This window comes from Brachyistius frenatus, unplaced genomic scaffold, assembly GCF_029030835.1.
Source record: "Brachyistius frenatus isolate BFR_SWC_R1_liver_20210118 unplaced genomic scaffold, ASM2903083v1 Contig_21, whole genome shotgun sequence".
Lineage (NCBI taxonomy): Eukaryota > Metazoa > Chordata > Actinopteri > Embiotocidae > Brachyistius > Brachyistius frenatus.
Genome location: NW_027210620.1, coordinates 4,104,760 through 4,117,462, shown reverse-complemented (window position 1 = coordinate 4,117,462; position 12,703 = coordinate 4,104,760). Strand labels below are relative to the sequence as shown.

The 12,703-nt window shown below is 40.6% G+C and overlaps 1 protein-coding gene across 3 annotated transcripts in view; it reads right to left on the bottom strand.

The window, feature by feature from the left end:
• wasf1 (WASP family member 1) overlaps window positions 1-12,703 on the bottom strand; it is a 59,192-nt gene that overhangs the window by 16,625 nt on the left and 29,864 nt on the right. For all 3 annotated transcript variants that reach the window (XM_069696506.1, XM_069696508.1, XM_069696507.1), the window contains exons 4-5: window positions 6,397-6,550; window positions 2,613-2,730 (exon numbers count right to left, since the gene is read on the bottom strand). In XM_069696506.1, coding sequence (XP_069552607.1) covers window positions 2,613-2,730; window positions 6,397-6,550 — 272 coding nt within the window. The remainder of the gene's footprint in view (window positions 1-2,612; window positions 2,731-6,396; window positions 6,551-12,703) is intronic.

Genomic DNA, 12,703 nt, shown 5'->3' with positions numbered 1-12,703 from the left:
CGTCCAGGCTCAGTGGAGTCAGAGGTTGATGCATTTCGAGAAAATTTTGAAACTCAGAGGAACTGGAGTTCACTTTAGACAAAAAGCTGATGTCCGTTTATGAAACATGTCAGAACCCGTGCGCCCACAGTATTTATCAGGCTGCTGCTTTTTTTTTTTTTTTTATGTCTCTCATATTAATCTTGTTTTCTTTCTTTTTTGTTTTGTTTTAAATGTTTAATCTTTAGTTGGAACTTCCGGTAAGAGAGGGGAGAGTAGAGAACATTTGTACAATCAACATTTGTATATAAAATCTCATGAAGTCTCCAATGTTTAAACATAATGCCAATAAGGCTGGAAAATAATTTAACATGTTTGTTTACTGACTGTCAGCGGTATTGTGTTTTGATGATGTGATCATATTATGTTATTAGTTATCACAGGTTTTGCTTTAAATGTTTTAGGAATTTTTGAAACTTCACCTTGTGAGTATTACAAACCACTGTGCAGTGTTTTAAATCTAATAAGCCGTTCCACACGTTCATCTTACACATATTGTATTTCATTGTCTCACCAGTACTTTAAACGACAAACCCCGACCAACCAAGTCCTGTGCATTGTTTTAATGAAGTGCCGTTTACAATCAAAGGTTTTAAATATTAACATTGTAATCTTACGTGAGGTTTTGCATGCATATGCATATTGTGATGCGTATCCTAGTTTGAAAAATGCCGTTATAGAATTCTTCAGCATGTTTTATGGCTCTAAAAAACTCAGCTGTAACTCATGATCTTAAGTTGCATGAAAGGAGTAGAGGAGTAAAGACCGAATGACAGACATTAACGAGGGGAATAATGCAAGAGAGCTGGAACTTTGTCTGTCATGGTACAAAGCGCGTTGGCAGCCAATCTCAGATAGAGTCAGACTGACTGACAGGTGGCACAGCCTGTCAGGTCCCTGATACGGCAGCCGCGTGGTACATCATGGTCTGTTTCGATTTTTTTTTTTTTTGAAGCGTGCGTGTGTGTGTGCGTGTGCACGTGTGCGCGTGTGTCCAAATTAACAGGTTGAGGAGCAAAGGATGAAATGGAAAATATCTGTAATCTTCTGGTGAAATAATACGATGGAGTACAAAGGGTAAACACACACACGCTGAATACCATGACTGAGAAGATGTGGCAGAACCACTCAATGAGCTAAGTGATGAAGTGTGACGTTATCATAGATCTACACCCTAACAAACCCATTTGTGTGTCTGTGTAAGTGTGAGCACAGTTGCATTTTCTATCCCTCACCCTCTCAATAAGGGATTCTTCATGCTTTCCATAGACACACACACACATAACCTCTCCGCATTGTATTTGCCCTGATCCTCATTCAGACCATTTATCCAACATGATGGTTACACAAATCAGCAAATATGTGTAAGTAATTCCTCTAATCTATCCTGTTCACCCTGGGAACGTCTTCCAGGCCTTTCCATGGGGTCTGTCTAACTGCCACTGTGGCGAGGAGGGAAATGAACATGGCTTTACAAGCCGAGCCCACCCGGGGCTTTAATTAGAAGGAAATCATTGGAATGAGCTTCGGCTTCAAACGCTCACATCAACCGAACCCTACGAAGCAAATAAGGTCCATCTACTGTTGCAAATCAGCTTTCCGTTTCATTTTATGCTCGGAAAAAATTAATTGGTCATGCTCATTAAGCTATAATAAGCTGATAAATACTAAACTCACAAACGACCACGTGTAAATATCGCTGCATTTACTCAAGACTCCATTTTCTAAACTAATTCTTGGCGAAACTTGTCCTCTATCCTCTTCCCACAATCATTAAAAACCTCATAACCAACAAATGATATCCTCTGTGTTCACATAAAGCCTCAGTGGAAAATCACTCTCCTTATTCCTCGTTGACATGACTGTAATAAAGGTTCGATTGACTGCGAAGGGACCAAGTACGGAGCCTGCGCTGCTTCCCACGCAAAGCAAGCTGGTGCTGATTAGAGCTCCTGGTGCAGGGGGGGGAGGGAGAAACCCCTCTGTTTTGAGTAAGGGGATCACAGCTCCGCACTTGATGAGGCTTTCTATGGATGTTAAAGAGCCCCTTCATTTAATTAGTCTGTGTGCATAAAAATCTAATAATCAGATTGGATCTGTGTATGCAGATCTTCCTCATGAGGCTACACGCGTGTTATTTGTTTGTGCAGAGGCAGAACGATGACGCACCGTGCGGGGGCAAGTGAAGAGCAGATGCTCCCATTAATTATATGTAATGATCGCACAAGTAATAACTAAGCGGGTTCACTGAGGGAAGAGTTGATTAATCTTTGAGTGGTGACTAATTAATGCATTAGGCTATGCGGCACCAGGCCAAGCCCGTGAATCAATTAGTGAGTCACCCCTGTCACATTTATCCACGCAGGACACATCAGCCTCTATCTGAAGAATACAGGGGAGCCTCTTCACTCGTGTCTTCCTGCTTGGTAACGTCAGTGCACTACCGCTCATCACAAACCTCTCGATCTACTGCAGCAACCAGAAAAGCAGCTCAGTCCTCGACCGCCTCGTGAAAACAAAGTAAGACGGACGTAGCCGTGGCCCTGTGGTTTCCAGTAATGTTCGAGACTTACCTTCTGTTTCCGCCTCTCCTTCCTCTTGTCCTCTGTGTCCTGCAGCATCTTTTCTCTCCACAGGTCAAAGAAGTAGGATGGATTAGTGTAGAACTTAAGACCCTCCTTCCCATCGTCCCTGCAGGTGGCAAAACAAACCAAAGAATCTGATTACATTTTGACTGGAAAACTTGGTGGGTAAAATTATATAAAACTTTTAATTATGCAAATGTAAAATTCAATTTCATTAATTTTCTTAGAAAAAAACACATTTACATGATAAGACTTTTCCATTTCAAATAGCAATACATCTCATTGTTATGCATTAATACATTACTGTAAATAAAGGTAAGGCTGCAGCTAATGGCTATTGTCATTATCGATTATTTACTGGTTAATCATTTGATCGAGGTGACCTCATCAAATATTTAGTTGAACCGCAAATGAAACTTCTACAAACTTCTACTTCTTTGTTGTTTTGTTTTTTCTTCCTCTTAAAATGCAGGAGCTGCAGAATCTGAACTATCCGGACAGATGGAGAGTACGGTATGGGAGACGAAGGTAATGTCTTTGTCTGCTTTCCTTCCGGAAAATGATGTGTTTACCATTTATCATGAATGGCTTATGTTATCATTCATTTCTACTCATCTCTGCTCCTTCTCCTGTATCACTGAAATTACAGAAGCCTGTCTGGTGGTCACTCGAGGGGAAGCAATGCCGTGACGATACGGGCGGGACACAAAGAGAGACTGCTGACAGATGCAGGTAGTTATCACATCAGATGAATCCATCCGACAAGGAAATTATCACGCACAAATGCCCAAACGTGGTGTCTGGAAATGCCATTTCATATCAGCGTGGGGTACAGCTAAATTGCCTGCTAATGTCTTTCTCTTCTTAGTTGTTTCCAAATATCTTTCACTGATGGTTAAATCGTCGGTCTAAAATATAAAAAATGAACAGAGAGAGAGAGAGAGAGGGAAAAAAAAAAAATCAAGCCTTTGGACATAAATACTTTGGGACAGAAGTTAACTACGACTACTGAGATGCATTTCAGGAAGCATTCGATCCCCAAAAACTAAAAACTTGGTTCGTTACGGGCAGAAACTAAAGGTTTCAATGTTGAGAAGACAATCTGCAGTTTAAATCAAATTCAGTTTTAATTTCAGGGATGATTTTGGTTTAACTTGGTGTGTTATTCTAGCAGTCGTCTGTCTTGCCAGACTTATAGACAGAGCGTGATCTCTCTGAAATGAGGTTAAAGCGATTCAAATTGATGCAGATGACACAAACCTTTGCCCTATATGTGCAAACACCACACTGTCTATGTACAACCTGATTAACACCTGATTCTTTGGAAAGAACAAGGTAACAATATTGATTGAAATTATCTCTCTTCTTTTACAAACTAGCACATTTAAAGTAGAAGTTTAAATGTAGAACAGATCAACATCATAACTACATTTGAGTTTGTTTTTTTCTAAACTGAGCATCAGGGCACATTTCAAGTTGTCTTTGACATTTAAAAAGGAACACGGAGAAAGATCTGACCATTGACCATTCAGTGGTGAAAACTCAACTCAGAGTAGATGCCTTCACCGAGAGACGGCCACGCCTTGGGAGGCAATTATTTATCAATGAGAAGGAGAACACAGAGCATGAAAAGGCAAAGCTTCAAAAGGCAAGAGTGGAAAGTTTAATGATATGCAACACAACAAAGGGAAGGAAACAGAATTCAACAAGGAGATAAGGCAAAGATGCAGAGAGAGCTACTGCAGTGTGTGGATGTGTGCACAGCAGCAGGTATTACTTGAGTTTTGTGTAGATTTTTATGCTTGTTGTTTTTGTATATTTTAGCATGCTTGCTTGTGTATGAGAGGAGAGGAGAGGAGAGGAGAGGAGAGGAGAGGAGAGGAGAGGAGAGGAGAGGAGTAAAAGCAGAGGGGGAGTGAGGATGAGAGAGAATAAACGGCAAAACAACCGAAAAAATTCAAAACACGTGTTGTATTTTAAATGATTAATCATAAGAATGAAATCATTACCCGTGATAATCATCCATTCAGTGCTGATGAACACATCAGCTCTGGATGAGAACTGAAGGGAGTGGAAACTAAAATTCATTTGGATGGCAAAAAAAAGGAACATCAAATGAGCACTGTGTCGCATTGTTTTTTTATCCAGTGATGCTTCACTGCGCTGCCTCCCGCTTTTTATTAGTCATATCTCAAACAATCACTTGAATAATCAACTGGCAAATAACTGAATCAGCAATAATTAAAATCAATGATTGTTTCAATCACATTTTAACCAAGATTTTTTTTTTTAATATGACTGTGAAGTAAATATCTTTGGATTTTTGACATCTTGTAATTGGTGACTATTTTTTACCTTCATTTTATGGGCCTAACAACGACCCTATAATATGTACCTAAACCTGACTACTCAACCATGTGCTCAAGGCTACTCCATCAGTTGTTATTGGAAGGATAAGGGCAAGTCCTGCCAGCCTGAAATTTAGGCTTAGAATTGACTTATGTAAATGTATAATATAACTATTAGTATTTAACCTGTTTAAATAAGAAATAGTTTTTGGTTAGTATGCAAACAAGGTATTCATAACAGAAAGTGAGTGAGGCAGACTCGCACACCCGCCTCTCGTTTGCTAAAGGCCATGTCAGGTTAAAGACACTTCGACCGCACACACACACACACACACACACACACACACACACACACACACACACACACACACACACACACACACACACACACAAACAAAGAGATTGGCCTGTAACCCTTCCTCACTGGCTCGGTCAGGGGGAAAGTATGAGACAGAGAAGGGTCAGGTAATGTGCTGGAGGAGGGAAAAAGGTGGGTGAACAAAGTGAGCAGGAAAAAAAGGGAGGGAGTGCTGGCCAGCGGAGCTTTTTTTATAGATTATTCATCTTCAGATGACTCCCTGTATCGCTCTCCTCACCTGGCTCAACCTCAAGAGCCAAAAGAGAGATGCCCGACATAAAAAAGTCACAAACCTGCCAATAGTAACATAAAAACACATGGAAGCGGACTGAAAAGGCTTCGGGTGCACACGAAAAAAACAACACAAAATATATTTACCTCCCCTAAACTCCACATCAACTCAAACTTCCCATCCATTTGAGGTTAAAACTTTCCAAGCTCAGAGTGTCTTTTCTGACTGGTGCATCCCAGTGAGCATCACTGCCTGAGCTTTTATAATAGCAGGAAGGAATGCGGTCGAATAGAAGCTATAATTCAAAGCCAATTTGGTGCTTCGTGTTGACACTGTGAGGTGCAATCAGTTTTTCCTGGTGAGAAATGTGCAGAACACTTCTTCAGTGTACCGTCCTGCTTCCAATATACTGTGTTAAGTAGATTCTATAAGTAGAGGGTTGTATACTTCAGAAATTTTCAAAACTGGTGTGAAAACCATGACTTCAAAACCCATCCCTAAAAGATACTTTTTCCATAACAATTTTATCAATTTAAAATTACATTACAAAAACATTTTTTTTCATGCAGTTTAGACGGGGAGATTGTAACCCAGGTTGTTTTCTGTACAATTAACAGATGACACATAAACTCCTCACATGCAAGCTTTTGATAGTTGTCATAATTTCCCGATGCCCCCGTAAACACCTCACATGCTATCAGTACACGCCAGCCATTAGCCTCAGATTACAGCAGCACACGCAACTCAAACAGGTTTGTAGACAAAAATCTATTGGACATTTTTTACAAGTCCAATTGAACATTGTAGAGTTAATGTAAAGCTCTAGATCCTGACCTGTAGGGTGTGAGGATGTTGAGGGGCGGCGGCTGCTCGCAGGTGTGGAAGGTCTCCTGCAGCGGGACGGGCAGAGACTTGCGGTCAAACAGCTGCTGGTCCTGAATAGTCGAACTCCTGAAGGCCTTCCTCATAGTAATGTCCTGAAGAGACACTGGGGAAGGACGGACAGACGGAGAACAAAGAGAACAGTTATTATTTGTAGTAATTAAATCAAGGCATCTGATAAACGTATGTTTGCCAACTTGTCATTTTAAGAAGTGATGCTCGTTGGCTTTACTTCCTCAAGACTGCCGTCTTGCTTATGTCACCAATGAATACAATAATTATAATCTGGTTCCATTTTATGATTCTCATCATCCAAATCGACATTGACATCGTGACTCGATCAACATTACAGAACACTAAACCTATTATAAACCCCTAATCATCCTCCCCTGGGCTAACGCTCCATTGTCGTCCTAATTGGTTCATTTCAGCTCCCCGAAAGTAAACCCACACGCGATCACCAGGCTAAGCTTGGCTAGATGAGGCTACGGTCGTCTTTCTGAGGAAATGATTTTCATTTTCATCTGGGAATAACTTGGCATTTTCGGAGCGCGGGAGAATAACAGAACAAAATCAATGCTGTACAGCTTGAAGCTTTCAGAAAAACAGGTTGGAGACACTGCTTAGGGGAAGAGGAAAAACAAGCCCGACCAATGCTAACCCTCAATCTGGTGAGCAGAAAGGCTTGGAAGCAAATCCACAATGTTGCAACCAGACCTGAATAATACATGAAGGAGTGACAAATGGATACACTTTACTGCCGCCCAGGGGAGGACTGAAAAAGTCACGCCAGCCCACGAATTGTTCTGTTACTCTGCTGTTATTATTAGCCTTTGTACCACTCATAAAATGACACCAGAGTCAAATACTAACCTTTAACCTGAAACGTACCGTAAACAGGTATTTTTAAGTCAACTAAAAAGTAAAAAAAAAAGTAATTGAACCATTGCCCTACAAAATGAGACAAACAGATCCATTTAGATGTACAAAAGCTTAGAAAAAGAACCAGATACCTCAATCCAATTGTCTCCATTGCAGCACTACAGCTAAATAATGACTTTCACAGACTGTGGTATAGTGAAGGACCAGCCACCTGAGGCACTGAAGTGTCATTATTAACAAACACTCAGGGAGCCAAGGTTTGGCGAGAAACTGTGTGGGAGGCCATACAATGCAGGCGGGAGATAATAAAACTGCTCGCATTCAACAGAGACAAGGGAATGGAAACGGAGGACGGACAGAGACAGGGAGAGGATGTGTTGAGAGTAAAACGAAGAGCAGAAGCTCACATAAAAGAAGCATTCACTGACAAAGAAACGGTGAGAGGAGGAAGGGAACTGAGGAGAGAAAACTAACATGGAAGTGAGCACATGAAGAGGAAGGTGAAGAAATGGAGACAATAAATAGAGGAATACAAACATACAATGTGATTTCAGGGCCAGGGGGGCGGATTAAGCTTCAAACACAGCATGAGGGGGAAACTATAGCAGCCGTTTAGACAGGAAACACACACATTGCAAACTAACAAAAATCATAAATGTATAAAAATATATTGTTCTCCATTAAACAGAAATAACAAAAGAGGTGTCCTCCTGCTGACAAGATTTATACATTTTTTCTTTATTAAAACTACATTTGCTGCTATAAATGCACATTGAATCGGCCTGTAACCCTTTGTCACTAAACAACTGAGTTTATGATCTAAAAAACTGTGCTTCATCTCACAACTCAGATACTGTCTGGTAGTTTTAGGGTTTATCAAAATTCCCCATCTTGTTGTTGTTATTATGTTGTTTTTAGACGTGCTTTCTTTTGTGTGATAAGCTTAAACATGAAATCTGCCTCTGAACTTTATAGATGTTTACAGTTTACCACCAAAGCATAAAAAAACCCATTCATTCATTCATTCATGAGTGAATCATCACTCCTCTCGTCTTCTTAACATGAGAAAACATCCAAGTCATTTTTAAAAAAAAATCTCACCATGATTTCTTATCTGTTGCGTTTCTTTCCTCTGTGATCAACGTAGGCAGAGGAATTGTCATGCTGCTGTGTGGCTATGACTTCGGGTTTTGCCCTTATCCTTTACTCACCCCTGATGGAACTGAAGTTTATTGTATTGCACTCCTCTGGTACAAGTGTGAGTTTGATTATTTGAGGATAATTCAGTTTTCTGTCAAAAAAAGGTCTTAATTTTAGAGCTCTGGAAATCTGGGAAATGCTGCAGCATCACCAGTAAGTAGAAGAACAAGTTAACTGTTGAATTAATACTGTGCAGCATTTCACTTTTTGCCTTGCTTGTTCCACAGGCAGGGACGAGTGAAGGCCATGAAAGTTCAGCGATGAGCTGATGCCAACACTCTCCCACTCACAAGTTTACGCAACAGATCCAAAGAGAGCAGTGTTACAGTCCTACAACACCGTGCTAGGGCCGGGAGCAGCCAGCGGCCAGCAGGTGAGTGTCCATTTGCTGTTGGTGTGTGTTGAGCGAGAGCCCTGTGCCCTGCTGCCCCAATGAATTTAGGGAGAGCATGGGCTGTCTGTCAGATGGTGTGACAAGTAGGTGCAAATGCGACAAACAAGAGAGGCAGTGCAGAGGAATGTGCCAGGATGTGTTTGATGCACAGTGAGGAGGCTGTAAACCTCTAGTGAGCAGCACCGAGTCCTCAGAGACACGCCACACTAATTAATGTGAGCAGAAAGGAGGAGGCGCGCACACACACAACCAACTACATCCATTTAGTAACGACATTTTGCTAATGAGACAAATGTGAGTGTGCGTGTTGGTGAATGAATGAGTTGGTCAGTGAGAGATGACAAGGGTGTGTGTGTGTGTGTGTGTGTGTGTGTGTGTGTGTGTGTGTGTGTGTGTGTGTGTGTACTTGTCCATCTATCTTTGTGAGGACTAGTCTGAGTTTCAGACCTGCGTTGTGAGGGAAAAAAAATTCAAAGCCAGGACATTTTGTCCAGTCCTCTTTCTTCACACCTTCAACTGGTAACGGTTGGCATTAGAGTCAAGCATTTAGTTGTAATGGTAAGGGCTAGAGTAAAGGGGCTTTGAAATACATTATGGCAACAAGGGTCCTCACAGAGAAAGGTAAATTTTTTTTTTTTTTTTTTTAATTAAAAAAAGTGTGTGTGTGTGTGTGTGTGTGTGTGTGTGTTGGGTGAAACGGCACCAGGTGCAGCAGGATGTGAAGCTTCTTATCAGTAACCTGTGTTTGATAGTTTATCTCTTCCCCCTATATCTTTCCCTCAGACAGATAGCATCTGGCCAAAACACTTTAACTAAGGAGAGGTGAGGAAGTTCTTGTCACACACACACCTTCAACTTCCCTTCAAATTTCAGGGGGAAAAAAATTAAAAAATGTTCCCCCCCTCTTTTCAACCCCAATCTCATAGAGATGCAGTCCTACACGCAGCAATAGTAGATAAGAAAAGTCACAGGCCAAGCTGTCTTTTAGCATGCAGGCACGGCTCTCCTCTGTTGTACTTCAATGCAAATGTTGCCCTATATTTCCCCTTCTACTCACTTCCTCCTGCAGCCCTGAGTCACGCTTTCAGCTTTTGCTCCGTCTCTTCCCATCCCTCCTGACTTTTGCGTTTCATGCTTGTTTATTGTTTGTCCTCCGTCTTTCATTTTGTCCTCTCCTCTGCTCAAATTTATCTGGAAGTTCTCTCATTTGCATAGAAAAACCTTGTAAATCACAAGTGTTCTGCACAGTAAACAGAGCGAGTCTTGTACTGCAGTGAGACAGACTCTTAAATAAAGATACATAAAGTACATGTAAACCATCTGAATGTAGTACTGGGACATAATATTAGTATTCACAAATGCATTGTGAATTGTTGTGTACCAAGAAGGACTAATGAACTGCAGGAGTCACCTCATCATTTTGGGGTTGACTTAAGTGTGTCACAGTGTTTCTAATAACTGCTTGCTCATCATCACCCGTAACGCTTTTGGATGAATAATCATAAATCTGCATGAAGTAAATTTTGCCATATGGCCATGTCCCACTGGTTGCCAAATGGTGAGGCAGCACAGGCCAGAAATACAATCAGGTTGTGTGCATAAATAGGCGTAAGGGATGACTAAAATCTTTAGTATATCACTGTATACGTTACGTTATTACTATCATATGAATACATAATGTGCTATATCCAGTTTTCTATCATTAAATTAACTGAGAAAGAATATGTAGATAAATAACTGTAATGCCTGTTTTTGTCGAATCCAACAAATGTAATGCCTAAAAAAAATTAAAGTACTTAATCAGTCGATACAAAAACAGCATAAAATTCCAGTATTCCAGCTAAAATAGACCTATTTGTTGATTTGCAGTATAACCAAACATTCAGATATTGAAAATATAACATATTTGATCTGACACAAGGTCATATATATATTTTATTGCATCAATTCCACTCAGCTTATGAGCACTTGCACTTCACTGTACTTGTTTTCAGTTTTGTTTTTTATTGTATCTATTATTACTGTTTTTATAATTGCACTGAACAAACACAATTTTCTTCCCCTTTATACTGAGAACTGTGCGAGAGAGAATTACAATAAATTCAACTTTTATGTTGACACAGGATTTTATTCAAATCGACCATACCCTCACATAACCCGATGTCGAAATAAGGTAAAGCAAAATATATGAATTCAGTATGTAGGTTACAGGTGAGAAAAAGAAAGCACATTAAAACACTGAAGCTCAGTCAAACATTAGTTCCTGCCGGGAATGTTTGTACTGAACATCTAATTCTATCTTTTTAAATGGCTTAAAACAAATTCCTTATCTTACCAACCCAGTCATTCAATCACAGGGGAAGTAAAGATGATAAATAACAAACAGAGGCAAAGAATATACTTTAGCCTATTTTAAAATACTGCTTTATTAATTGTTTAAAAAAAAAAAAAAAAAAAAAAAAAATCAAAGAACTCAAGAGATACATAAAAAATACAAAGAGAGATGAAGGGGCAGCACAAACCAACTCGTGTAACAGATGCCAGTGACAGGAGCCAGGGAGAGTTAACAAGCAATTTAAGACAAAACCAAACTAAAACAGAGAAACGCAAAATACTAAAAGATCAAGATGTCATGTAATGCAATATGTAAAAGAAGATGCGGAAACCACTTTCAGGATAGGTATAAAAAAAAATAAACAGACCCAGAAGGACTAATAAAGAGATATACAGAACAAGACAGTCCATAAAGAAACAGGGGGGGGCTTTGTGGCCTTCCATGATGGCTCGCAGCCAGTGCAGTGATATAATGGTGCCATTAAATAGGGGATACAGGCCATTAGTTTGGCTGGCTGGAGTGATAGGGGGAAGAGAGCCTGACAGCACACAAATAGCATGCGCGCAAGATGGAGGGAGAGCAGAGATCAATCAGAGAGATGAGAAAAGACTGCAGAGGACAACACAGACAGAGCAGGTGCAAGGGGCGGTTGGCGGTCTGGAAAAGAGGAGTGGAAAGCGAGGCCTAAAGGGCAAAGTGAGGGACGACGCCCCTTAAAGGGTCAGCCGGGTGTGGGCAAGGTGTCCGTGTGTGCGTGCTCTTGTGAGTGTCAGAGTGGACATGCATAAATTCATGTGATGAAGCACTTCTGACCTCAAACACTGCACCACCAATAATCCTGCATACATCCCTCCATCTCGCATCTCGCTCCGACCTTCAGCCACGTCGTCCACCATCTTACAACCCGAGTCCGCATGCTTTGGACTGATGAAACGTAGCTCACTTCGGTGTGCGCGTGTCAGAATCCTGCGATTCTACTTCTGTGGTGTATCCGTGTATGTGGCCAAACCGAACTAAGCTGCACAGTGTTCCTCTGACGATCACAAAGTAGAATACGCATACTGAAATTCCAAGATTGTGACTGATCTTAATAACCAATGCTGAACTCGCACTTGTCATTCAGTATGTCTGAATTGTGACGGAATTCAAAATTGAGTTCTTGGGTATAAAAACTGTGCATCTGTCACAGTTAGATATAAGGTGTAGTTTTTATTTTATTTTATTTCATTCATTCTCTTTGGAGAATATAATCTGTTCAAAGATTAACTGCAACCAAAGCTTACATGATAAACAGGGAGGATAAAAAAACACTTTTCATTACAGCAATCATTGACGAAATATCTGCTTACGCTCATTATAAACCGAGCTGGAAATCTCAGGGATGTTAGTGATGTTTTTTTGACACTTGCCACTATACACGTTTCTCCAGTGCTTGCAAATGATGATTC